The 27,635-nt window shown below is 37.4% G+C and overlaps 3 protein-coding genes and 2 long non-coding RNA genes across 5 annotated transcripts; 2 read left to right on the top strand and 3 right to left on the bottom strand.

Annotated features, from left to right (window-relative positions):
* Nucleotides 1-1,143: 1,143 nt before the first annotated feature.
* LOC135119324 (uncharacterized) lies at nt 1,144-1,953 on the bottom strand. The gene is made up of 3 exons (XR_010278172.1): nt 1,841-1,953; nt 1,451-1,593; nt 1,144-1,339 (listed from the first exon to the last, which is right to left on the bottom strand). It is a non-coding gene; the product is annotated as an uncharacterized LOC135119324 (long non-coding RNA).
* A 1,232-nt stretch (nt 1,954-3,185) lies between these two features.
* Nucleotides 3,186-7,891, top strand: LOC110378906 (DNA helicase MCM8). The gene is made up of 15 exons (XM_049836704.2): nt 3,186-3,524; nt 3,606-3,838; nt 3,911-3,998; nt 4,184-4,315; nt 4,442-4,557; nt 4,701-4,805; nt 4,876-5,022; nt 5,102-5,321; nt 5,402-5,544; nt 5,792-5,931; nt 6,527-6,617; nt 6,755-6,885; nt 7,124-7,352; nt 7,439-7,600; nt 7,675-7,891. Exons 1-15 carry the CDS (start codon nt 3,308-3,310, stop codon nt 7,867-7,869), a joined length of 2,349 nt encoding a protein of 782 aa, XP_049692661.2. The 5' UTR covers nt 3,186-3,307; the 3' UTR covers nt 7,870-7,891.
* A 28-nt stretch (nt 7,892-7,919) lies between these two features.
* Nucleotides 7,920-10,222, bottom strand: LOC110378934 (protein-cysteine N-palmitoyltransferase Rasp). Its single transcript, XM_021338394.3, has 4 exons — nt 9,988-10,222; nt 9,117-9,904; nt 8,824-9,041; nt 7,920-8,720 (listed from the first exon to the last, which is right to left on the bottom strand). The coding sequence occupies exons 1-4, from the start codon at nt 10,085-10,087 to the stop codon at nt 8,231-8,233; spliced, it is 1,596 nt and encodes a 531-aa protein (XP_021194069.3). The 5' UTR covers nt 10,088-10,222; the 3' UTR covers nt 7,920-8,230.
* Nucleotides 10,223-10,992: 770 nt separating this feature from the next.
* On the top strand, nt 10,993-17,533 carry LOC110378912 (endoribonuclease CG2145). Its single transcript, XM_049836705.2, has 7 exons — nt 10,993-11,214; nt 12,776-13,808; nt 13,993-14,104; nt 14,781-14,865; nt 16,569-16,712; nt 16,804-16,892; nt 17,102-17,533. The coding sequence occupies exons 1-7, from the start codon at nt 11,154-11,156 to the stop codon at nt 17,333-17,335; spliced, it is 1,758 nt and encodes a 585-aa protein (XP_049692662.2). The 5' UTR covers nt 10,993-11,153; the 3' UTR covers nt 17,336-17,533.
* Nucleotides 17,369-19,793, bottom strand: LOC135119323 (uncharacterized). The gene is made up of 2 exons (XR_010278171.1): nt 19,382-19,793; nt 17,369-19,028 (listed from the first exon to the last, which is right to left on the bottom strand). It is a non-coding gene; the product is annotated as an uncharacterized LOC135119323 (long non-coding RNA).
* Between the last annotated feature and the right edge of the window lie 7,842 nt (nt 19,794-27,635).

The raw sequence follows: 27,635 nt of genomic DNA, 5'->3' as shown, positions 1-27,635 counted from the left end.
ATTTCTCCAGAGCGTACAAATACCTCACGTTGTCAAAAGCTTCATTGTAAAAATCTGTAACGTTATTGTCTAGCTGTTTCCATTTCTGTAAGAATATATTATACCCCTGCAATGCCCTGCATATAGACATCTGAAGTATCATAGCTCTTAAGGGATGGGTGAACGGTTTGGATCCAGTTTTTTTTATTCAAATGCAAGACTCTTATAAAGTTATAAAGTGAACTCCTAATTTGATTCATTAGTGCTAGGCTTACCTTCAAAAGCTTAGATTTCGCTGTGATTAGCGTATGTATGTACATAATAGTAGGTTCGCTCTTGATATGCTCAATGATGGACGTGAAAGTGGTGAGCTGTCGGCGCCAATGGTCTAGCTCGGCTAACGGGCCGATGTTAGCAGGTTCGCGACGTAGCTGTTGACTCTGTACTAGAACCTATAATAACGTTTATTTGACTACTTTATTCCTTCTGTCTATTTAAACGAACCCTTCCTTGCTTTACCTACCTAGACCGTCTAGATTTCACAGAAATATCAATAAAATGGTACGACAGCAATAATATTCACACCGACTCAACCCAGGTATATCCGTAAAGCGCAGCAAAAACTATAGGTACATTTCATATAAAAATAATACGCGTTGTTACACTGATGCTCGCTACGGGGCTACGCGTCAGCCCTACGCGAGCGTAGTCGTCTACCTACATACAGACAGACTAGTACAAGAAGTTTCTAATGTACAATAAAGTAGGGCGACAACCTTAGCTTAGACAATTATACTTGCGCCATCACCATTACCTACCATGGTTATCTGCCGAATCCATTGTCTTACGTAAGTGCAAATTTCTTCCAGCACATGAGTCTTGGTAACGGCCAGTTTCATTTTTTCCTGATCACACAACTCTTCTTCATATAATGACAAATTGATCTTAAATCTTGTACAACAATCCAAATCTATTTTGGTCTCTAAATATAAAACATATAAAGATATTACTTATAAATTGGAATAGTCACAGGATGTTGAATTTAAATGTAACCACGTCGGTATAGGATGTTCTATTCCTAATAAGAACGGTACCTACCACATAATTTATTTCTTCTCTTGACTAAATAGAGCTTACAGAATTATACAATAAACTTACTTGCAAGATAATCAACAAAGAGCATTATCTTTGAAATGTAGAACTTTACGATGTCATTGCTTTTAGGATTGGGAGGGTTAAGGTGACCCCAACCCTTGCAAACCTGTAACGCCGGTAGATACACTCGATGCAAAGTCTTGTAGATACCTGACACTACATTTTCAGTCTCTTGATTAATATCAAATTGAGCCAAATAGTACTCCTGAAAAGTATGGTACTTAAATATTTCAGATTGCTACGATAAAACCAACACCTTTTTTTCAATGGAGAACCATATTATTTTAACTATTTTGTTCTACCAAACGTTACTTACATTTGCAACATTTAAAATGTCAATGGCCACGCTTTTCAATCTGTATAAGGCAACGCACTTGCCTGTAACTCCGATAGAAGAACAATCAGATATGTAAGTCCTTTCCATTTTGCCTTTCTGATTAGGAACATAGCGACCAGATTCTGCAATCAATTTGAATACGGGTGTATTAACACGAATGGATTATTGATGGATGTGCCCTCAATCACTTTTGTAGGCTGGATTCACCCCTCATCATCAACTAAAACTACGACTGATCCAATATCAGATCAGAGAGAATCAGTCGGGAAAGGTAACTTAAGAATCTCAAAACAAAGCCGAAAATTCTTACAGTATAAATGTAATCCGATAATAGGAATACATCCCATTAACCTTAATAAATGTACCCACCCATCTCGACATGAGGTAGCATCGCATCGCAGACGACAATACAATTTCTACCACCCGCAGCCATTGCGCTTTCTAACAACTGAGTATGGATATCGGCGTCACAAACACCTTCCTACAATGGGTACAGGTAGTTATTACGATTTAAATCCCATAGATATGTATCTAACAAACTATGAACTAGGTACTCGAGTGTAGTAACGTGTGACCATGTTTTTATTTTTCCACCACTAAGCTGACCATTCGGGTGCCATAACGTTTTGATTATACTATGAGCTTACCGGTAATAATTATCTTATTAGACTATTTAGTAATTAATGAAATTGGATCGATGTTTCTTACCAATACATATTCACTTGTCCGATTTAGTACAGTAGCTACATTATCGAGCAGAAATAAGTGATGCTGCCTTATGCAGCCGATGCGAAAGTTGCGTAATTCTTTCGCTCTAGCCTAAAAACAAAAAAAGTAAATATAGTTAGGTACATATAACAAATAATAAAACAATAGAATCTAATCATTCAGTTTATTTACTTGCTTGTCTTTATAAGACTCGTGCACCAAAGCCAATAGGCTCATAGAAACTCTGCTTTTCTTGCGAGAACCCCGTAGACGATGTCCGACATCCAATATTGCTTCAAGAGCAGCTCTATCTACCTCCACGCGTTCTTCCTGGTCGGATGGAATAGATTGATCTGAACTGTTCTCGGAATAATTTCCCGTAGACTCATCTAAGTTTGTTGGTCTCTGAAGCTTAGAACTTTTGTCGGCTTCATTGTCACTGGGCTGAGAAGCACCCGATCCTGCGGAGTCTTCGTCCTCCATATTGGTAATTGATTAATAAGAAAAATAACTTTATTTTATAATTATTATGCGTACTTCAGTAACTCAATGTTTTAAAGAAGTAAAAACAATTGTTTCAAATACTTAAGCCCTAAGGATTTCTCATTCGAATTTTGAAACATTTTAATTACACACCTCCCTCAATCCTTGTGGGACTATAAATAATAAAAAAACACGACGAAGTACTTACATAGTAAAATAGTGCAACTCATTTCATCAAACTTTATAAAGAATAAAAAATGGCGGGATATTTAACTATCGTTATGAGTTATTTGAGTTGGACTCAAATAACTCATAACGATAGTTAAATATCCCGCCATTTTTTATTCTTTACACAATTTTTTAAATTTCTTCTGTCCTTTTCGTGCAATCATAGACGATAGACGATGGTAACTTAGCGTTGGTGTTAAGCGCTCCCCAGACGAGCAATCATACATCACACGATCACACAGGAATCAAAACATATTTTTATGACATTGATGGCGTTGACATAACGAACTTGACAGTGACACTAAAAGATAAATAAAAATATTCAAGCGGGAAAGGAAAACAAACTTCGAAGTTGTGCAAAACTTAGGATAAGCTGTTCTAGAAGTTATTTAAGTATTTAATTCTAATCGCTAAATAATGCGACGTAATTGGAGGGGTCGCTATCGTAACAATTGGTATCGTCCACGAAATAACAACAGTTCAGCTTCAGACAGCCAAAGTTTCCAAAATGTATCTTCTCACAGAACATCATCAAGCACAGCAGGGTCTTCAAGAGCACCAGCTAATCAGCTACCTACTGTTTTGCCCATCAATGATAATAAAAATATATGGAAGCTTTACTTTCCCACTGAAGGTTTGAACATGTTTTTCTTAATATCTGAATAACAAGAAATGTTTTACATTATTACTAAGCGATACATGAATCTGTTTTCAGATCAACATGCTGATCCTGAATTAACAAACCATGTCAAATGTTTCAAGCAATTTATAGAGAAAAATAAAAATCTATTTGATTTGGAGAAAATAGATCAAACTCGCAGTGTACCCTTAGATGTAACCAATTTAACAAATGACACAGATTTCATTGGTGCCTGGCCAAGTTTCAGTACAGAATTATTTGAGTACCCAGACAAAACGTTAAGGCTCCTGGAATATTCTTTACATGAAGTATGTACTTATATCTTATTTTCCATATATCCATTGTATGTTTGTACATGAACAAAGCCTTTTATTTTGCAGACTTTCAAGTTTGAATCTAAAATTAAAGTAAGAATACTAAATCATCAACCAGTTATCCCACTGGCTAATTTAAAAGTTAACTACTTTGGTGAGTAGAAAAAAGCTTTATAGCCAAACTATTCTACAGCAATTCAAAATTAAAAAGTCGAAACAAGATTTACATCTCTTACATACCTATTATTTATATAATGTGAATATAAACTATGATTGTTCTAAGCTAATGATGTAATATTCTTTGTCTTGTAATAAAGATTTATTTTTTATAATTTTCAGGTAAACTAGTAACAATAAAAGGCACAGTTATACGAGTAGGAAGTGTTGGACTCATTTGCACATCTATGGCATTTGAATGTTCTAGCTGCCACAATCTTCAAGCTGTTATACAACCTCAGGGTGTATTTACTGGTACATAGCCATTACTTACTTTCACAAAAAATAATATATTCCCATCTAAAACTTGTTTTAATGGATGGATTTGGAGGTATATAGCCAGTAGCCATGAATTTCATGAATAATCTATCCTGGTTACAGCACCTACTACCTGTCAGAGTTGCCATGGTGGGTCCAAGTTTGAACCTTTGCAGTCATCTCCTTTCACAAACACAACAGACTGGCAAGTTGCTAAAATACAGGAAATTCAATCACAAGTGAGATTTATTCAACTTTCTTGCAGTTGTGTGTAGCTACCTACAACTCTGCTGCATGATGAAGACTAGTTTAAAGGATGACACCAAGGCTTTAATAAGTTTAGTAAATTGAGAACCAAACTTGATTGTTGTTTATGTTTCAGAGCCTGTCCGGAACTATACCTAGAAGTGTTGAAATAGAATTGCAAGGTGATTTAGTTGGCACAGCTTGTCCTGGAGATGTATTGTCTGTCACTGGTATAGTACAGGTAATTACAAAACAATATTACTAATACAAATATTTCTATTATGTATTTGTTAATGATTTCTTCTTTATAGGTTCGCGGTGAAAGCAAAGGCGGCGAAGACGGCAAACGAGCAGCAAGGCTTCTCCAACTGTACATTGAAGCTGTTTCTATCCACAGCCATAGGAATCTGAGTAATCCAACATTATCATTTACACTGAAAGATTATTACGCCATTCAGGTACCAACATGATATTGATTATTTAAAAAGCTCATTAAGCAATTGAAAAGTACCTTCATTTCTGTCGCTCCTATTTCAGGAAATACATGGATCTGAAGATGTGTTCAGACTGCTCGTCCACTCATTGTGTCCTACAATATTTGGTCACGAGGCAGTGAAAGCAGGGCTCATACTTGGTCTTATAGGTGGCACTGAACATGACAATGGACCTAGGTCTAACCCTCATGTGTTGGTTGTGGGTGACCCCGGGCTCGGGAAGTCACAACTGCTTCAAGCTGCTGCTCATGCTGCACCAAGAGGTGACTAGACCTTTAAAAACATTAAATAGATGGTAGTATCAGGGTACGTTGTAGTACTAATTTCAAACCTACAATTTCAGGTGTTTATGTGTGTGGTGCCTCTGCATCTGCGGGTGGCCTCACGGTAGCGTTGGGGCGGGAAGCGGGCGGAGACTTCGCGCTCGAGGCGGGCGCGTTGGTTTTAGCAGATAAGGGCGTATGCTGTATAGATGAGCTTGACAAGGTAATACTGATGTGATTGTGGGACTTCTAGGATAGGGTCATTTACAAAAGTATACCTGAATAAAAAATTACAAAGGGCACGCTCTCGGTTAACAGCGAAGGGGACGAATTTTTTGACACGTTTTAGTTATTAATTTTAGCCTTTTTTGGATAGTTTTTATTTCTTTTGGTAATATTTTAAGTTGGTACGTACTTAAAAAATGAAATAAATATTGGGGCATTACTAAATCTGGAGTGATATGTTCCAGATGACAGCCCACCACAGCAGCCTGCTGGAGGCAATGGAGCAGCGGCGCGTGAGCGTGGCGAAGGGCGGCGTGGTGTGCAGCCTGGCCGCCCGCGCCACAGTGCTGGCCGCCGCCAACCCCGCCGCTGGCAGCTACAACAGGTACCATGTAACCTACGCCCTTTCTTATATGGTAATCGGCATGCCATAGGACTTTACCACTGGTCCGCTTGGCTACTGTAGCATTCTGCCTACTAACAGGTCTAATAGTCATCCCATGCCACGCTCTACATTGCTGTACAAAGTACAGTTTTATTGATGTCAATCGCGCGCGCAATCAGCAGTTCCACACTGATCCGAATATTTAGTTTTAATATTAAGTTAACCATCGGTCACCAACCAAGCCGTGTTTGCTCATACCATTAACCATTACCATTTTACCCAATATACAATATTTTTACCATACCAGTTTTTACCATTTATTTGTTGGAGTTACGCCCAACAAATGCCATATATATGATGTAGGTTTGAAAGTCTCTTGACAAAAGTTCAATACTGTGCCATATAGTCCCAATGCACATAGCCTTATAAATGCTTCTAGACAGTCTACTGGCCCAATATCATTTAGATCGGGGCTATTTTTCCATCGATCTCGAAAATAATCGAAATAGCAAGATCAAGCTACACAAAGAAACAAAATATAAATTTGTGGTGGTAGGTATATATTTTTTATGAAAAAGTATTTCTTTCTTTTTAGATCCAAGACTGTTGCGGAAAACCTGAAATTGAATTCGGCGCTCCTTTCCAGATTTGATTTGGTTTTTATTCTTTTGGACCAACCTGACGAGGTAATTCAATATTCTTTCTTAAAACTAAGTAAGTAACTTAATTACATCCTTAGTTTATTTTCAGGAACCAGTACCAAAGACTTATCGTCAAGTCTGTTAAGTATCCTATTCTAATGCATTTTTATTATGTATTCCAGAAAATGGACGCCATGTTATCAGAGCATGTATTAGCGCTCCATACTGGCCAGAAAGGAAAACAATCAACAAAAACTAGTAATTTGAATGCTAGTATAAGTACAAGCCAAGCCGCAAATGAAATTTCGCTCAGGTAATTTGTTGCACTAAATTACTTTTGTCAATCTACCTGCCGCATAACATTGATTTATGTTCCTAAATCAATTTTATGGGCATGAAACTAGATTTAACGCCAACGCCAAAATTCAATCTAAATGCAAATCAATTCAACGTAAAGATTATCAGCGTGTAATATCAAAGCACTATTATTGCATGTCTCATCCATATATGAGATCTATGATTCTACCAATCCTGTATATTATCTCTTTCAGTCAACGATTACGCCTGAAGCCCGGAGAAGTCATCGACCATTTACCTTTAGTTCTGCTAAGAAAATATATAGCTTACGCTAGAAGATATGTTCACCCAAAAATAAGCACGGAAGCAGCAAATGCATTACAAAACTTTTATTTAGAACTGAGACATAACCATCAGGGTGGATCTCACGACGGCACACCAATCACGACTCGACAACTTGAAGCTTGCATACGACTGACCCAAGTAACATTATACTACTAATATCAATACCTACTATCTTTTATATTGTTTGAACAATTATTATAAGTAACTACTGTTTTGTATTCAAGGCGAGAGCTCGCGTGGACTTGAGAGAAGAAGCTACGGTAAACGACGCAAACGACGTAATAAGTTTATTAAAACACAGCCTAATAGACACATTTAGTGATGAATTTGGGAACATACAGCTTTCTAGATCAATAAATGGCTCAGGTGTTAGTTCTAGAAATAAGGTAAATGTTTGGTGTCTGTTTGAGATGATCGTTAATTTTTAATGAAACTGCAATGATGTGTAATGCTTTTTCAGCTAAAGAAGTTCCTAGATGCGTTGACGAGGCGATCGCATCAACTAGGAAAAGATATATTTACAAGGCAGGAGATGGTACAAATACATAAAGCTGCTGGTGTTGCCGGTGACCCCCATGATTTAATTGAAGCAATGCACATACATTCTTACTTATTGTTAAAAGGATCAAATACATATCAATTGATAGCATTATAAATAAATTGTTAGATTTTTGTTTCATCTTTATTTTTTACTTCCATATCAAAAATATAAGTCATAAACAGGGGCATTTCAGACTGAACAACTATCTGTATAATAAGTTTGTATATATTAAATAAATAACATAAATAAATGTGATGTTTTTCGAGACAATAGTCTATTTATAGCTATGCTATAGCAGATAAGCAGAATTGAAGTAGTCCTTGACTGTTCACAAATTAAGATTGCCTATTAATATTTTTGTACTTCAGTTATTATGTAAGAGTATTATTTATTGTGATTATATAAAGATAATTAAAAATATTGGCCCTAATTGATAATACTGATTTCAGTCAAATTATAGTATGTATAAATATTATTAGAATACAGTCTTACTTTCTTTCTTTTTTACATCAGTTCTTGAAGGAACATCATGCAAAGCAATAGCAACATGACAGCAACAATACAAAGAAATGTAAACTATGAAACAATTGTAAAATGATGGCCACTTAAGCAGCTCAAAATATAGATTACCAACTTCACTACCCGCAAATAAATAGAAATTTGATATAGCTGATAAACCTAATAGCGGTGCACATAAAAATGCAGTGAATCTGACTTCCATTGCATTTGTATGTAGTACATTAGCTTTGAATAGTTTGTATCTTTCACTCTGTGCCACGGCTTTACCAACATACTCAATTACAATGCCTACATAATTTAAAACTGACCATACAAATATATTCCACATAGTCCCATGCCACATAAATATAAACATAAATGTAATAAGAGATGAAATCAATTTGTAAGTAATCTTAGCAATTTTAAAACTATTAGACAATGTGATGAAAACTGGTCTGTAGATGTACCTGGAAACAAAGTTAAAAAAAAATAAGAGAAAATCATTTGTGTTAAAAAGAATGCAAAAGACATTCAAGAGGTTAAATATAACTTCTTTGAATGTAAACTTACTTCAACAAAAACCTGTACAGGCCCACATCAAAGTATCTCCACATTTGTGAGTAAACATGGATTCTGAATATACACCTGGGTGTTGGTGGAGGGTCAATATTGTCTAGTCTTGAATATGCAGCAGTCGTTCCATAAGATATGACATATTTCATGTGAAACTCTAATCCCATCCACAACCCTCCCCCACAAAGTGCAAGCGATGGCAACTTATGTATAGCCTGAAATAAAATATGAACTTAGTAAAATTAAAGAAATAAGTAAATTATCTTATTAACAATAAAAAAAAATCATACCTCAATCTGACTCTGCATCGCAAAAAAGTAAACATAGTGGAATGCAACTTCCAGTAAAATTGAATAAATTTGAAATCGAATCATATCCAAAATAAAACTTTTTAGCCTCATCTGCAAGCTTTTATTGCTGACATGAAAACTTCTTTCAAATTCTTCATAAAGTATTATTGGCCCAACAAATAATAAAGGCAGGTACAATACATAACTGAACATATCTATAAGATCTTTATATCTCGTGGTTTCTATTTCTTTTGATTCATTTTCAGCTTGCAAACACTTCTCTCTTTTGTCTACGTAATCAAGACAGAAACTAATGCATCTTAATTCAACCCATGCTATTGCATATAGCATCACGAAAACTTCTTCGTCTTCCAAATTTTCAGTGTCCAGAAAGTGCCAAAAGAAATACTTATACTTTAATGAATTGTACCCAGCCAACAGAAAAATGCTTGTCAACCATATGCTGATCTTTTTCCCTCCAGAAAAAATAATAGCCAAAAATATTACAGGTTGGGCAAGAATTATTGCCAACTGCCTAACACCCATGTAATTTATTATGAAAATTATACTGGATAAAATGTACCAATATTTTATTAAGGCGGCATTGGTTCTTCGAATGATTTCCGATACAAAAAATTGTATTAATAAATAGAACCATGAAGTCTGTATGAGGTACTTCCATGTACTCCACTCAACATCAGACTCATCTTTCTGCCTCGATATCAATCGCCAGCCTGGATTTAAGTCCCTTATTTCATACCTGAGTTCCGGATTACTGTCTATAATTTCTAAAATGAAACATCAAGACACAAATTAATGAAATGAATTATTATAATTATAAAAACGGTTTCGTTTCATCTTTTGGCCTTACCTGTCTGCGCGTGAAATAATTTAAACAAGGAATAGAAACATGCTAATATCCATAAACTGAAGTGGATACAATTTTCGATACTATTCACTTCGTTTTTCATTGTCCTTTAATGTCCAACCAGGCAACCAACTCAGCCTCAAGTAAATAAAAAAATCAAAACATGATTCAGAAACAAGCACCAACAATTTTACACCTTTCAAATTTGACGGCAAATAAGTTGAGTGAATGAATGAAAGGAATGAAATGAGGAGTAGAACTAGTGCTGGGAGTGCTGCTCAGACATAGACGTAATACGTCTATGAGCTCAGAAGACCATAAAAAATATGAACATGCACAGCCACAGATAAAAGATAATAATTTCCGTCTGATCGTCTAGATGACACCTAAGAAGTTTGCGTTTAAGATTGAGTTTGAAGCTCCCGGAAGAACACTCGTCAAGACTAGATGAAATCCGCGGATCGACCGCGCTAAGCGTTGCTTAACATGATGATCGATCGATCCGCCTGGCTTTGCTTTAGCCATTTGCTCTTTATGTATAAAGAATATTTCAACGTAATTAATATAAAAAAATACAACATGGTAGGTAACTGACTGAAGTTTGGTCGATGCTTAGCAATTAAGGTAGGTATAGTGGAATGCACTCTGGCTGCCTCTGTACCTTGTTGTAATTTTCAATTATTTTACAATCTCTTCAATCATGAAAGTATGCATTGTTGGTTGAGTGTTTTTATAAGTCAACCATTACATGTGTTTCCCACGAACCAGTGCCTATTTTGATATAATACCTAAATAAATAACATCCCTACCTATTACCCATATTAAAATAAAAATTAAGTAAACATCTCAAACGTGAAAGCATGAATGACATCAGCTGTTATGAATAACGAATAAAAGTAATAAAAAATAAACTTTGTAATTGCAGCAGTAAGGTCGAAATTCGCGATAGATTGAATACTAGAAATCTGTGGTCCCACTCCAACCAGGCTTCTCGAGTGATATTGAGGCAGAATTAAACTGAATAATCTCAGCTCGGTAGTACGGTCAAGGCGTTCAGTGTACCCGTACCTACTGTGCTGTAACAGTATCAAAATAATATTAAAGTAGCTTATTGGTACAAACACGGATGTTGTTTTGAAAACGTGTTTCTTTATATAAACAAAGAAAATATGGAAGAGTGTGTAACTAAAACTTTGTGTGCAATATTATTCGTCTTGCAAATTAGTTCAGGTGAGATATTTTTTTACCTTAATCGCTTAGCATTAATTTATTTTAGCAATTCGATGAAACTATGTCAAGTTAAGGAAAAAATAAGTACCTATGCATTCATATGCATGCAACATGCCTTCGAGCTAGCATACGTAGGTATATATTACCTATATCAATAATTTATATTGAGAACTACTTTTTTATAGTAATTAAACCCTGATTCTTTTATAAAATATAGAAGCCTTAACTAAAACCATAATGGGTAATTATGATTTTTGCGAAAAGTGACCAAAAATAATTCAGGTAATAGTCATACCAACCTGTGTACTTTCTACTCGATTTTTCCCGCGAAATCCAAACCAAAAGCACAGAAACTTTTATCGACTGATTTAATGTAATAAATAGGTACGCATATTATAGGAAGATATAGTAAGTTCAACTCAGTCGTGCGCGCGGCCTATTGTGTGGGTAACCCTTGTACATATACAGTGACTTTGTGTGCGTGACAAGAGGTACAGTCGGGTACAATACAGTTATTTAGGGGTTATATGGGAGTGTGTGGTGTTTAAAGAAAAACAGTTATTACGTAATTTAATGTTTATTTATTTATAATGATTATGAATCGCTACTTGAAAAATCAAATGATGAATTTTCGGATTCGCTACTCTCCAAGATGAATTATAAATTCTGACTCCATGTCAAAATGTCTATAGTATTCTTTTTTTTTCTTTTGTACATGTCGACAAGTATTACCCCACATTCCTTCATCAATTTGACTTAGACGTTCATTTATGAGTTTCATTATTTCCGTCTTATTTTGGTCGACATTATGCGAAGCAATTTAATTTATTTTAATTCCCCACACATTTTGTTTACATTATTATACTAGATTATACCTCTTTTTACATTCTTAGTCCACACTTTTATTTATTGTCCGCATACCCCCAGCCTGAAAATATGTAAGGAGTATTTAATTCATCTTAGATATTTCACCTTATTTATTTCTTAGATACTGTCAATGTCAATTTGAAAAGACGTATGAGAAAATAATGAAAAACCATATTTAATAATAAAAAGCTGTGAGTCGTGAATAACTAGTATTTTCGTAAACGACTGTACCCATAACAAAAAGCGATAAGAACACGTCATGCTCGGACGACGTCACTGTCACACAAATGAAAGTAGTATATTTACAAGCCGACGCACACATAGGGCCGCGCGCAAATCTGAGTTGAACTATCTATAACTATTGTCACTTGAGGTCAAATCCGCAAATGTTTAAGCTTAGAGCTACAGATAAGTGTAAGATGATTCGCATTGCCTTCAATATAAGTACATCACTGTATTGTTATTTGTAACGATCAATAGTAGGCGATTGTTGGAATGGTAAACATAATTTCAATCTAAAAACACTCGTTATTTTCCCCCATTTACAACAGTGAGTAATCTTAGGTAGTAACTATTAAGTAATCTGTGTCCAAGTGTTCATAATTATGTTATCGTTATTCGCATTAGGTACGGCGAATGTTTGGCTATGTTTTTTTGCTAATTTCAACCTTTGTTTACACCTTATTTCTTTCAGGTTTAGAATATAATAAACAGCAAAGACCTAATGCGAATATTGACTTTTTACTGCACGAAGGAGGTGTTCAAACGAATGGAAATAAACGTGATTATGTAGGAACGCAGTCATATGGTAGTCAGTCGCAAACATCCGGTAGCCAAAATGGAGGCAGTCCTAATTACGCATCGCAATTTCCAGCGCTGGGCCCTCCACCGTCACAATCACAGGGAACTGGGGTGACAAACGTACATACTGGGCGAGAAGGCAATAGCCAATCATCTAACGGAAAAAGGGACTATGTTGCACCTAGTTTCCCAACAGTTAAGCCCACGCAGCAAAATAACCAAAACACAGGTGGAAATAGACACATGCAAATGTCTTCAAATAGTCAAAATGGTGGTGGATCTAATTTTGCCTCACAGTTCCCTTCACTCCGTCCTCCGTCTTCGCCACAATCGCCTTCAACACAAACGCAATCATCTTCTGGTAAAAGGGACTATGTGGCACCTCAATTTCCAACTCTGAAGCCCACGCAACCAAATAACCAGCCCACTGGGGGAAAAGTCAAAGATCTAATAAATTTCTATGATAATAAAAATCCAAATCAAGGAACATTTAGTTACAGTTCAGCCGTACAAGGTAATAAAAATGGACCAACGTCTACTGCGACCTTGCCACCAACAAGATTCACACAGCCTGTGACTCAGTCGACGATGTCAACAGGTTCGGTTTACACACCAAAGCCAATGAGCTTCAGCTCAGTTGTGGCAGGCAACAAACCTAATTCTCCCACATTTACGACATCTAAACCGCCAACGAGAATGCCTAGTTCTCCTACAACTCGTCCAGGGACCCCCGTTTTGCCGAGTTCTATAGTAAATAATAATAATAGAGGATCAGGAACAAACACTAACACTGTAACCGATGCTGAATTAGAAGCGCTAAGTGAAGAGTTGTTAAGAAAAGACACTAACAATGCCGCTAAATATATAACCGTTAACTATCAAGCAAAAACTACTTCGCATACCACAGAAGACAAGGCACCTTTACCGTAAGTATTCTCCAAGTCAATATACATACTTAATGCATTTATATTTTTGAGCTCAAACATTTTCAATGTAATGACTCAGACTTAAGTCCATACTTCGTCATACGAGCTAAAAATAAAGCCTTGGAAATATTTTGGAAATTTTAGTAGAGTAATTATTTATTACGTTGTTAAATTTATGTCACAGATTAATCACCATATCTCCTGAAGTGTGGGACCTTCCGACAATTCAGAAATTTGTTCCATTGTTGGACAATTACGAAAGGGACACATTGGTCAATGAATATGTAACACCTCAGGTAACACTTTTTGATAATAATTAAAAATAAATAGTTACCGTCCCATTTTTCCGATTCCTGCCATTGAATCATTGATTGTTCTTTTTCATGATGGAATTATTTTACAAACTGCTCATAATTAATTTTGTAGCATTTGAAAGGGCTTATAAAGCTTACCTACCAATATGCACAGTACAGGACGAGTTAAATAGCGGCGTAAAGGTCTTTGCGCCAGATTAGAATTCTCCTTTGACCTAAATAAATACAATAACACGGTCATAAACACTGACAATTATTGAACTGTTGAACTCGACAAAGATAAATCACTTTATTTACTTAAGGGTATTCTCTTCAGGAACAAACTTCATAAAGTTGCACAAAAGGATAAAAGTCGGTAGTAAAATCTTATAATAACCCTACAAAATAAACGAACGGATGATCAATGATGAGATGATAATGATGACAAATATGTTTATTTTAGTGAAGCCACTTTATGAGCAGTTTCAATATTTACCTATAATAAATGTTTTTAGAGGATTAATTTCTTAATTGTGTTTATATTTTTTGAACCTAGCGTAGTTAAGAAAACTGGACATACGGGCTTGAGTTCGATAAAGTAGGAGGGTTTCCTAATATCTCGAAAACTAAACTTGTGCTTTGACGCTTCAGTTGAAATTTGTATAATTTTTTATAACAGGAAAGAAACGAAGAAAACGCTTTTATGGATGCTGTGATGTCTACAACTGTTATGCGACATTTAATGACGTTCCTCAAAAATAAAGGTAAGGAATAAAACTTCAGTGGTGGATCTGTCGTAATTCTTTCATATTTTTATGTAATTCCATTATATTTCCCTATGTTCTAACCCACATGTAGGTACTCCCTTATGTACTCCACTATAAACTTACTTATACACTACCTCTATGTACTCTCACTGTATACTCTCGTATGTACTTAATTGATGTGATTGTATCTAAGTATGTGAAATTTTCAACCATATTGGATGTGCCTCAGGGGCGTAGCTACCGCCGTATCTGCCGTATCAATTATACGGGGCCCCCGGGCCACGGGGGCCCCAAAAGTGTGTAAGGATAAAAACTTCCTAATTTATTTTATTTTACAAATGTCAAAATTCTGAAAAGCAATTCTTTTTTTTCCCGCCTTAAGCGTGCGTTCAAAAGTTAACAACACTCTACATCGTTATGGCGGGCTGCGGGACTTCCCCGTTTTACTTACTTCATCTTCAACTCAGCGGGGAATCCTTCATCGATATCGCGATTTACGTGTACGTTGTTGTACTTTACATTGGGTATTAAACCACGGAGTTAGTAGCAGCATAAGGGGGCGGTCCACCACTGGTACCACGTCTCGGGGGGTGCCATCTCGGTACACATATCTGCACGACCAGGATGGCACGGGCAGAAGGGACAAGTCACTGAGGGTGCCATTCTAATCTGCAAAGCCTAGGTTCACTACCAGTCACTGCATGCTATTCAAATTTTAAACAAAACTACAACAGTGCATGTGCAAGACGTCGAGGTGGCACTGAGAGGGATGCCAGTCCGGCTGTCACACCTCTCAATTGACAGTGACTTTTTTGTAATTTCTTTATGTATCATTGCGTCCTGAAAATCAAAAATTTCGCGCTCGCTACGCTCGCGGCTTCTTCTCTTTGCAGTGGTTTTTTTCACACCTGTTTATCTCAAAACTTAAAAATTTCACACTGATTTTTAGGGTATAGTTAGAGAGCTGATATTTTCACAGATGATGTATTTCTGCTGCCGCTATAACAACAAATACTAAAAACTAGAATTAAATGAATATTTTGGGGGGCTCCCATAAAACAAGCATGATTTTTTTGTCCGTTTTATAAATAATGGTACCTACGGAACCCTTCGTGCGCGAGTCCGACTCGCACTTGGCCGGTTTTTATAAAACATGTTTGGGTTTTTTATATCCCAAATTTCAAAAATAGCGCTTTATAAGTTTGGAATGAGCCGTCTCCGGTTTCTTTACGTTAAACCTAGCAAAAACCACCACGAATGATTTCTACACGATTTTTAAGTAGGTACTTTTATTAACAATTTTAATCCCTGATTATTGGGTGCTCAATAGTTAGTCCGCCACGGGTGCCACCCGATGCGACGCCGCCACCGCACGGAGTGCAGTGCACTGTTTATTTACGCGCTTTATATAAATGTGCATAAAATGAGTGAAAGGAAAATAGATTATCCCAGCGGCGCTGAGAAAAGAAAAAGTTAACAGAAAAGGGAAGAGGTTATAAAAAAAGTGCCATATAAGGGCCTCCAAACAATTTTTTATACGGGGCCCCGACAAGGCAAGCTACGCCACTGATGTGCCTACAACGTGTTGTGAGAGAATCCGCCCTTGTAAAACGAACCAATTATTTCACCAACATTTATAAGGACCGTTCGCATCAACACGAGTTCATATTTTTAACATGTACCCGACAATATGGTTACAGGTTACGTGACTCCAGACCCGAGGCAACAAAGAGACTTCCTAAAGCAGTTGTGGTTTAGTTTATATTCAAGAGGTAAAGGAAAAATTAGCAGCTCGGGCTTCGAACATATCTTTGTATCTGAACTCAAAAATGGAGATGTTTTAGGTAAAAAGAATATTAAAACAATAAAAACATACATTTAGGTACCTAATAATTTCAAGAGTATGAACATAAATATGTTTTCTACATGTTACAGGTTTACATAATTGGATTTATTTTGCAAAAGAAGAAGCAGCCAATAGAGCTAATTACCTGGGTTATTTGAAATACTCAGAACTAAATGATGTAAGTCTAATTTCAATTTCAAACTATAGCATTACCACATAAGTATGTATTTATGTACCTCTGCGTGCAAGCATTCTTTAATACACAAAAATCATATGTATTTTCTCGAACATTCCATGATTTTTTTACCAATAATTCATTACGATATACTAAGGTACATTCTAATTTAGTAAGTTACTCAAAACAATAATATTTAATTCTATTTCCAGAAAGGGACCGTCATGAAGTTCCATTTTAACCAACAAGGTGTCGACAAGCCTGTAAGCACTATCTTCATTGGTACTTCGCCAGAGCTGGAGATGGCACTTTACACCCTCTGCTTTGTAACACGCGCTGACAACGACTGTAAACTTAAGTTGGGAACCAAAGACGTTAACATTATCACACATACTTTCCGTTACCGCAGTAAAAATTTAATAGGAAGCGCTTTCCCGCAAATATAAAGATGTCCATCTTTAACAATTATGATGTTCTAGTTTAAAAATGTTGCATTTTGTTGTAACTCCTCGCAAGATTTTTGTGTAAACTTTTGACTTTTCAGGAAGGCTTGCAAAATACTCTTTATTACCTCAAAATTTGTTTTCTTTAGACTTTACTTATACATATTTTTTTATTAGATTAATAAAATAAGTTTATTTAAATTGTCTTTCAATTCACCAAAAAAAGAGCTCGTGTCTAAGTAACAGCCGCAAAAATCGACCGATCATAAGGTCAATGCCTGGCATGGTCGGTCCGTGGATGAAAGACCAGTTTGTCACGAGGTTCAAAAAACCGGCCAAGTGCGAATCGAAATCGCGCACGAAGGGTTCCGTACCATTATTGAGAAAATGAGCAAAAAATCACGTTTGTTGTATGGGAGCCCCCCAAAATATTTATTTTATTCTAGTTTTTAGTATTTGTTGTTATAGCGGCAACATAAATCCATCATCTGTGAAAATTTCAACTCTCTAACTAACTATCACGGTTCATGAGATCCAGCCTGGTGACAGACGGACGAACGGACAGAGGAGCGAAAACAATAGGGTCCCGTTTACCCTTTGGGTACGGAACCCTAAAAAGCCAGAAGTAACAACTAGTTATACGAAAGGGCCAGGGCCCCGATTCTCCTAAGTTAATAACGTCAAAATCGAATAGAAATCGAATCGCAATATGATCGTAATAGCAGTTTTAACCATATCGGGCATTCTGCTACTAATAAAAGACCAATCGTATTCGATTGCCATTTGATTGGTGTGCGATTGGTCTGCTATTTTGATGATTTTGGTCTAAACGGTAGTTTGCTGTAGGGTAGGGTGGTAGCCATTGAACCACCAAAAGTTTGGAGATCTCTAGCGCGCTCGTTTTTACAGTCTAAGAAAATATTTTTGTCTCAAATGATAGGTTATTTAATAAGCTGCCAAATTGTGTTGAAATAAGTGGAAAACATTTGCTGTTGCCTAATTTATACATGTTTTTTTAAAACATGAGAAATGGTTCATAGCGTACTCCTAGGGGTACACAAAGAACCGGGGGGGTGGTACTAAATGAACCATGTGGTACACAATGAATCACGGTAATATAAAAAAAAACATTATTATTTGTTTTAAAGAAAAATAAATACACTATTTATAACTTTTTATAATTATTAAGTTTCGGGTTATACATACGTACCAACAAATCAGCCTTAAAACTTAATTTTTAACAATAATTATGAACATCTTAAAAGTTACGCACAAACTCTTTCCGGGAAAAAAGAAAAAACATTTTGTACTTGTATATTTATATTAATTAAAATGCTCTTAGCATTATAAAGTCGACGTGTTTTTATCACATTCAGACTTATGTTTTTTTATTGTCCAAATCACAAATTGTAACAATCAACATTTCTTTATGCTGTCTTCATGTTGGGCAGTAAGAAATTTACTTGCATCATAATGGGGCTCTAGTCTACAAGACGGATTGTTCCTGTACTTTGTATGTATCATACCTTCGCACAAACACTTCGTCTGTCGCAATACTGGATAGAGCAGGTTGCGGTTTTTGCTGCTATTCGAATGCTTAATCCCGACAAGTGTTTTTTCTATACCTCTTTGTGTAGCTTCCGCGGTGTGATACCCTTTTTTACGTGCTTTCCTCCCTACCGTGTTTCGCCCCATGCTGAAATAAACGAATAATGGTAATTAATTATAGGTATTCACAGAAGTAGTAAGTGTTAACACTTAGAGGTCAACTGTCTAATAATACTTCCCACCTCATCATATATCATACAAAGCACTAAGATGTGGTACACAATACACAATGAACCGTGGTTCATTGCTTACCCAGGATAAATGGCTTACAGCGTACCCACCCCCTCTTAGGAAATGTTAGGTCATGTTTTATACAAAAACAGTTGAGAATTAATTCCAAAAAATAGTCTCAGATAAGCCTAATGATCTACATTACACATACAATTCACACATAGTTAAGTAAGAGTTAGATTATTAAAGTAACAACAAAAAGAAACTCACCTTTTTTTGTCGTTTTTGCTTGAGTAGAAGACTAAGACGCGGCTCACGGGTGAGTATATCGCGACAGACCCACGGCGAATAGACCAAACTTCTTGACGTGGCAAGGGAGTCTCGACATAATTTTTGCGCCAGCTAGCAACGTTAGGTATGGCCGGTAGGTACTATGGTTCATAGTGTACACGCGGTTCATTGGCTACCACCCTACCCTACAATCATTTTGCAATCGTAAATCATTTGCAGACAAAATGATTCATTATTGAATGACAGAAAAGGGTAAAAACGTTTATTTCAAAGAAAAAATAGCGGAATGCCACATACGCTTCAATCGTAATCGAGTCGGGATTGGGTCTCAGTCGAATCGAGTCGAACGTCAATCTAAGGTCACTTAAGTAAAATTAGGAGAATCGGGCCCCAGGAGGTATGGGTATCAGTTGCCCGGTCTCACCAGTCTGGAGAGTGCCTTACAGGCCTCTCCAGATCTTAATAGGTGGATCCGGAAAAGAGCGGCAATTTAAAAATGAAACTCTCGCATACTTATAGAAAAAATCAACTATACATTGATGAATTTCGATCGATGGCACTGATAAAGAGTAAACTCTGTATTTCGTCTGTAAAATGTTCAGACGGTGTTATAATTATATTCCTTGGATGGAAGACTGTTTTTCTATGGTCTGGAATAAAAAAAAAAATAATAGGTGTCACGGATTATATTGTAAAACTGGATTGATAAGTCAAAGTCAAAGTCAAATCATTTATTTCATTCATTGACATATATTCTAGCGATAGACAAGAACATCCATACAAATAATTTACCCGCTTATGTCGTCTGTTGACATCTCGTTGACGTATTGTGACATGTAGTCATCCTCATTGATGTTAATTGCTGAAGTGTCGCTCGTATTTTGCCTACATTTTTCATTACTCAAAAAGTTTATATCTAAGTGAATTCAAAATCATGTAATATATCAAAAAGTTTATTTATATCTAATTGAATGCAAAATCATGTAATATATTAAAACCAGGAACTTATTTTTAGAGTTTTTAATATTAATTTCGATGTTTTTTTTCTTAAGAGGGCTATCACAAATTTTCGCGAATTTAATTATTTTTTCTTGAAAGTGAGAACATACCATGACAAAGTGAAGTCTGTTTTCATTGATATTTTACCTACTGCCAGTTTAATGGCACATCTGTTTCTGCACGATTTTCTTAATCCATAATTTAAGATGGCGGGCGGGAACAAATTAATGCATATTTGTAAAATTGAATTATAAATGAAAAGTATGATATACAAGCGTTGTAATAGCATGAACAGCGTTTAATTTTACTTACTTGACTCTCGAATAGTTTATATGTGTAAGTTTATACCTTGATATGTATTTTCTATTTTATAATTGTCGTTTCATAGACATCCATCTGACGCAGGCGTCAAAATCGCTCTGATTTGCCATTTTGGGCACTGCATAGTCTGCACTGCAGTTCAGTGTGGTAAGCTTTTTGTTCGGAACGTTCTATCTAGTACGTAGTACATATATATCGATGATTTCATTTAGGCCTTTACAAGCACTTATGAACGTCAAAATTATAACTAAGTTTGATTCTAGTTGCCCATTCCAAAAGTAGCTTCCTATGGAGAAGAACGGGCAAGAAACTCCATGGTTACTCTTTTTAAAAATAATATAGTATTACAATTTGTATGTATTGATACATACAGTAAAAGCATGCGAAGATCATGTAGAATCGCAAAGACAAATGAGGATAAAGTGACAATTAAAATGCTACATGGTGTTCACATTTACAAATTGGTTTATATTTTGGTACAAAATTAAAAACAAATAATCAAAAGATGAATACAATTTTATTTGCTGGTGTAATTTTAATTTGTTAATTAATTAGATATTGTCAGTATGTCCTATGGAGCAGGACCAGCATGTTTCCAAGCATTTTTATCTTGAATGTAATCTTCTAATTTATAATATGCTTGCTTACAAAGTGTGGCTTTTACATGAGTTTTAAACCGCATGTCATTTAGTTCCAGAATGTTGTCTGGTATTTTATTATAACATTTGACACAATATCCCATGAAAGATGTATGTACTTTAGATAATCTAAACTGCGGGATAGCTATCTTATTTTTATTTCTAGTGTTATAATTATGTCTATCACATATTTTTTCAAACAAATGTAAGTTTTTCCTAACATACATGATATTTTCATAAATAAATTGGCAAGATAAATATGCATTCAATGTCAGCAGCTCGTCCCCACAGCAGAATGCCGTACGACATGATGCTGTGGAAGTAACTAAAATATACCAGTCTAGCTGTTTCTACGTCCGCTAGCTGCCTCATCTTTCTAATAGCATAGGCGGCCGAGCTAAGACAACCCGCAAGAGATGTAATGTGGGGTCCCCACTGTAGTTTTTTGTCAATAGTGATTCCCAGGAAAACTGTTTGATTTATAAATTCTAGTTTTTCACTATTAAGTATAATGTCACATTCACTACTTTTTACATTTGGCAATGAAAATCGAATGCATTTTGTTTTTTTTTCATTAAGAGCCAAGTTATTTGCGTTGAACCAATTTTGAACCTGGTGAATGGCATTGTTTACGTCGTCTAAGGTACGTCTACGTCGATCAATATTAAAAATAAGAGAAGTGTCATCGGCAAACAACACCATTTTAGGTTGATACCTTTGTAACAATAATTTCAAAAGAGTGGGTCTTTTTACAGTTACTTCTGACATGATTTTTAAATAGATATAGGTTTCATTATTTTATTTATTAATCATATTTAAAATTAGAAACTATACTAGTAAAAAATCTAAAATTAAAAGGCGTCTATTCTATTCTATTTTTGTATGTGGCAATCCGTGTCGATGTCAACTTCGACGATTCTGCCAATGACAAGTGGGATGAGAAGCAAGAAGTGCTTACAATTAAAAAATATATATATATATTATATATATATGTATTGATTTAAGATGGTGCTGTGGCCGATCTTGTGTAACTTAATGTGTTAGTAGGACGACACTGAAACAAACAGAAATACATTTACATATATAAAAACAACAACAAAATGTTAGTAACACATAACATAAAATATATACCACAACCATACAAACTGTGGCCTAAATATAGGCCACAGTTTATAATTTAATATTATTTTGATTAATAAACATCAACAGCATCTGGAGCAGTTCTGGACAGGAGTGGGATAGGAGGGAACGGAAATTAGTCGGGAGAGGGATTTTAAGTTTTTGGAGACGACCATATAAATCAAAGGATGAGTTGATAGGACAGTCAAAAAATATATGGTCCAGGGTACCTTCATCCAGTCCACACTCGCAGAGGGATGAATCCTGCACCCGAATTTTGCGCAGAAAGACCGGTGTACAGCAGTGACCTAACCGTATTCTGCACATGACTGAAATTACCCGTTTAGGGTATCTTTTGAAATTTGAAAACCACGGTTTTGGTTTTACAACCGGTTGAATGGCGAAATAAGAGCTACCCTTCTTTTTGCCTGTGATGTTCCACCATTCCTGCCACGAGGTCTCAAGACTCAATTTGGGGAGGTTTAGCAGGTCATGCCCTTGAAGGGAGAAGTGTGCAAGGTCAGCGGACTCAGATGAACACGCATCTTTGGCCAATGCATCGGCACATTCATTGCCCGCTATACCGCAGTGGCTAGGGATCCAGACTAAGTGTACTTCTTTCTCTTGCCTAGTGCAGGAGAAAAGGGACTTTTTAATATCCAGGACAATAGGACAGTGGAGTTTAGTTCTAAAGGGATTCTGGGATAGGGCTTGGAGACAGCTAAGGGAGTCAGTAAAGATCTCATGGGACTCTATAAAACGACAAGCTTCCAATAGTGCCACACACTCGCCTGTAAATACTGAAGACTCCTTCGGACATCTGAATTTCAAAATTATTTTAGAGTTCTGATAGTAAACCGCGGCTCCAGTACAGCCACCATTTGATTTGGAAGCATCCGTGAAGAACTTTTGAAACCCAATCCATCGTTCACCTAAAACCGCATTAAAGGCCGAATTTGCAGACGGGGAGTTTTTGGATATGCCAATGTTATAAAATATTTTAGGGGTGAAGCAAAGTACTTCATAAGGGTAATTAAATAGAGGAAGTCTGGGATGTGGAGCAATGGGGGATTCTAAATTTTGAAAAAACCGATATGCTTTTAGGAATAGGGGAATCTCTTTGTGTTCCCAATATTTGGAGCTGTGACAAAGAGTGTCAAGCTCTCTGAGTTTTGGGATGAGGGGGTGAGATGACTTGGGTATAACCCTGGATAGGAAACGGGAAGCGAGGTACTGACGTCTTAGGGCTAGGGGGGGTTCAGCGCATTCGACCTGCAAGGCGTTAATAGGCGACGACTTCATGCAACCTGAGATGATTCGAAGGCATTGAGACTGAATCCTATCTAAACCGGCCAAGGCACCCTTGTTGCTTGGAATCACCAGGTGTGACCCATAGTCCAGGATACTACGGACTAAGGCGTTGTAGACCAGTTTCATAGTGAAGGGTGGGCCCCCACCAGACACCAGCGAGAGCTTTCAAGATGGAGATTGCTCTTTCGCATCTTTTGATCAAGTAATTAAAGTGGTGAATCCCGGATAATTTTGGGTCTAAGAAAACGCCTAAAAATTTTGTTTTGTTGCCTATGGGGATATCTTGTCCTTGAGTGTTAACTGAGACCTGAGGGATCAGTAGTTTTCGGGAAAAAATCACTACCGAGCTTTTGGGGCGGATAACGAGAGACCATGGTCCAAAAGCCATGTGTGCAGAGAGTCCAGGAGAGAGAGAGAGATGAGGCAGCGTCCGTAATAGATGGATTTACTACATACAACACTAGATCGTCAGCGTATTGTAAAGGTGGCAGTCAGAATTAAGGCAGGAGCCAATGTCTGCTGTATACAGGTTGTATAGTAGAGGGCTTAGAACTGAGCCTTGGGAAGGCCCTTCCACGTCTGTCTCACCTCAAATACCTCCCCTGCACTCTGAGCATCAAAGAGCGAGACATGAGGAGTGCGCATATACATTGTACCATCTTACCCGGAATCCTCAGCTGTTGCAATTTTGCCTGAGAACAGGAAGAAGGACGCTGTCGTATGCGGAAGAGATGTCAAGGAAAGTGGCTACAGCGGATTCATTTTGGAAAAGGCTGTACGGATATCAGTAACCAAAATTGCCACACTGTCCATGGTGCTAAGCCCCTTTCTAAAGCCAAACTGACTACTCGGCAGTAGATCCCTAGACTCCACCAACCACTCAAGTCTATTTTTAATTAAATGTTCCAATATCTTGGCCAACACTGAGGACAAAGCAATTGGTCTAAGGCCATTCGGATCATCAGCAGTCTTGCCGGGCTTCAAAGGGAATTACTATCTGAGCTTTCCACTGTTCAGGAACCCAACCAAATTGATAGCAATAATTTATTATTCCTAAAAATATTTTTGCTTCAAAACCAAAATGAACTGCAAATGAGTACGGTATGCCGTCTATGCCTGGGGCGGAATCCCTAACATGACGTAATACCGCATCAAGTTCCTCCAACGAAAATGGTTCATTCATAGGATCATCCACAATATTTACAGACGGGAGCAGAAGTTCTGAGGAAGAAGGAACATAGGCTGGAGCAATTTTGTCGAAAAAGGATTCAGCAGTTTCTCTCGAGATAGGGAAGAGATAGATGGGGAGCAGCCTCGCCTGAAACGATTAATGCTCTTCCAAACTGCTGAAATGGGAGTGGAAGGGGATAGAGAAGTGCAAAACTTAACCCAACCGCGACGTTTCTTCTTGCGAAGAAGCCGCCGAGATTGAGCTAACACTCGTCTGTACCGTATAAGATTGTCGCTATTCATCGCATCATTGTACTGTTTTCGGTCTCTTTTCTTTCTTTAATAACCGATGTGCATTCTTGATCCCACCACGGGGGTGACGGGATTTTATTTCTGGCACAGTTACGCAACGGAAATGTAGAGTCTGCGCTTGAGGTAATGGCCGAGATAAAGCCATCGTAACAGCTCTTAGCATGGCAGTGACCAGAAGAATCTTGGAAACTTGAAGTTAAATTTGGAAGCACACAAATTTTCTCCTCCAGTAAAGATGCAAACCTCGACCAATCAGGTTTGGACAAGTTGTACTTCAATAGTGGAGGAGACGTTTTCTCTAAATAAGTTTTATTAATTAAAGTTACAACAATGGGGTAATGGTCGCTACCATGCGTCAGAGTAGTACATTCCCAATGAATTGATGCCGCCAACTCTACTGAACAGAATGTGAGGTCTACACAACTCTTTTGCTGTCCTGGAAGGGATCTACGAGTAGGGCTACCATCATTTAAGATGCAAAGGTCTAAATCATCCAAGATTTCTACTAAACCTTCCCCAAACGAATCACAACGATTGGAGCCCCATCTAAAGTGGTGACAGTTGAAATCACCCATGACGAGCACAGGTCCCACTATGTTATTCAAAATGTCCCTAATGGTGGTTAAAAACCTACGCTGAGGATGGGAAATATACACTGATAAAACAGTGATACCCTCAATTTTACACGCAACTATATTCATATCACCATCCAGAACCGGAAGAGTCAAGGTGGAAAGGGGAACACGATTATTAACAAGGAGAGCCGACCCTCCATAGCCATCAGATCTGTCACATCTGAGAATATTAAATAGTGGCATATTAAAACTGAGACTCGGGGTGAGCCAAGTCTCAGCTACAGAGCAAGCCAGAGGCTTGAATTTGTTGAGGAGGAATATGAGGTCGTGCTTTTTATGCCACACGCTCCTCACATTCCATTGAAGGAATACTTGGCGAGGCGCCATTTCTAATATTTAATAAAAGGTTAGTTAGTTGGTAGGCAACGTTGGACGGTAATGGGTATTATTGGTGGATAGAATTGTAGATAGAAGTTTAATAAGAATATCTATTATTGAGGAAACATTATTATCAATGAATGGGTTATTCAGAGCGCAGCCATCAGGCTGTGAAGGTGCAGGGAGTTAATAATCTGCTGATGGGCAGCCTTATCATAAGAGGGAGATAGAGGGGCATGGGTCTTTGGCTTAAGGAAAACAGTTTTGCGGTATGACTGAGTGGGGGCGGGAATAGCTTTTGCAGCATTAGCATAATTGCGAGAAGGAAGTGGGACAGATTTGCTAGCTTCAGCATATGAAAGGGACTTCTCAGCCATATCCGTCTTAATGGCCTTCTGTCTACCCAACTCCGGGCATGATTTGCTATTTGCAAAATGATTCCCTGAGCAGAGCACACAGAATGCCTCCGCCTCAGAAGTGCTGCAACCATCACCAGGGTGATCATGGCCGCACTTACTGCAGCGAGGCTTGGACCGACACACTAGTTCCACATGACCAAACCTGCAGCACTTACGGCACTGGATGGTGGGATAAACATATTGCTGAACTGGAAGGGAGGTGTAACAGCAAAATACTCTTTGAGGTAATACTTGGCCATCAAATGTAAGTACACATGTCTCTGTTGCCTTGAATTCAGTCACTCCATCTATAACTACCTTCCTGCTTATGCGACGAACTTTCAGGATTTCACCACAACCTGAAGGGACCTGTAAGTACTTTTGGGCTTCCTCTTCATTTAAATCAGTGGGAACACCAGTCACAACTCCCATCCGAGTTATATTAAAAGTGGGGATAGAGGCAACATAGCGGTTCTTGTGTAAAATGCTGTTGATAATGAATGAGTTTGCATCCTGAGGGGATTTGAACTCTACAGACACACGGTTCCTACCAACTTTTTTAACACCATCTCGGACAACGTTAGTAATGCTATGTTTTTGTAGGAATATTCCGAATGTAACAGGGTGTAGAGAGGTACCGGCGTTAGGCTGGGGCTCCAATCGAGAGACATGAACGATAAAAGGTGCCTTATCAGTAGCAGAGTACCTGCTGCGGCCAACTAGGTTTCTTTGTTGTTTGGATGGCGGGGTTGACACGCCAATGTTGGCATCATCTCCGGATCGTTTTCTGGTATTCGAGGTTGATGGGGTCTGGGAGTCCGCGATGCTGCAAGCAACATCAGCGAGTTGGGATAGCGGATAGTTCGGGGAAAGTGGAGCATATGCAGAGATGTCGGGAGGATCGGGATCGGGGGGTTTATTTTGATCCATTATGCTTGTAAAAAAGTTGTTAGTTACCGAAATAACAGTACACCACTGGAGACAAACACAAGGACAACACACAAACACAAAA

This window comes from Helicoverpa armigera, chromosome 3, assembly GCF_030705265.1.
Source record: "Helicoverpa armigera isolate CAAS_96S chromosome 3, ASM3070526v1, whole genome shotgun sequence".
In the NCBI taxonomy this organism is placed as follows: Eukaryota; Metazoa; Arthropoda; class Insecta; order Lepidoptera; family Noctuidae; genus Helicoverpa; species Helicoverpa armigera.
The sequence above is the reverse complement of the archived record's forward strand: the minus strand, read 5'-3'. Positions and strand labels throughout refer to the sequence as shown.

Bases quoted from the DNA above. Each gene is read 5' to 3' on its own strand.
- LOC110378934 (XM_021338394.3), bottom strand. From the start codon at position 10,087: ATGAAAAACGAAGTGAATAGTATCGAAAATTGTATCCACTTCAGTTTA. The intron at 9,905-9,987 runs GTAAGGCCAAAA...GTTTCATTTTAG, and splicing joins ATTATTTCACGCGCAGACAG to AAATTATAGACAGTAATCCG. The intron at 8,721-8,823 runs GTAAGTTTACAT...CTTTGTTTCCAG, and splicing joins CTGTACAGGTTTTTGTTGAA to GTACATCTACAGACCAGTTT.
- LOC110378912 (XM_049836705.2), top strand. From the start codon at position 11,154: ATGGAAGAGTGTGTAACTAAAACTTTGTGTGCAATATTATTCGTCTTG. The intron at 11,215-12,775 runs GTGAGATATTTT...TATTTCTTTCAG, and splicing joins CGTCTTGCAAATTAGTTCAG to GTTTAGAATATAATAAACAG. The intron at 16,713-16,803 runs GTAAAAAGAATA...TACATGTTACAG, and splicing joins CAAAAATGGAGATGTTTTAG to GTTTACATAATTGGATTTAT.
- LOC110378906 (XM_049836704.2), top strand. From the start codon at position 3,308: ATGCGACGTAATTGGAGGGGTCGCTATCGTAACAATTGGTATCGTCCA. The intron at 3,525-3,605 runs GTTTGAACATGT...ATCTGTTTTCAG, and splicing joins GCTTTACTTTCCCACTGAAG to ATCAACATGCTGATCCTGAA. The intron at 5,322-5,401 runs GTGACTAGACCT...CTACAATTTCAG, and splicing joins TGCTCATGCTGCACCAAGAG to GTGTTTATGTGTGTGGTGCC.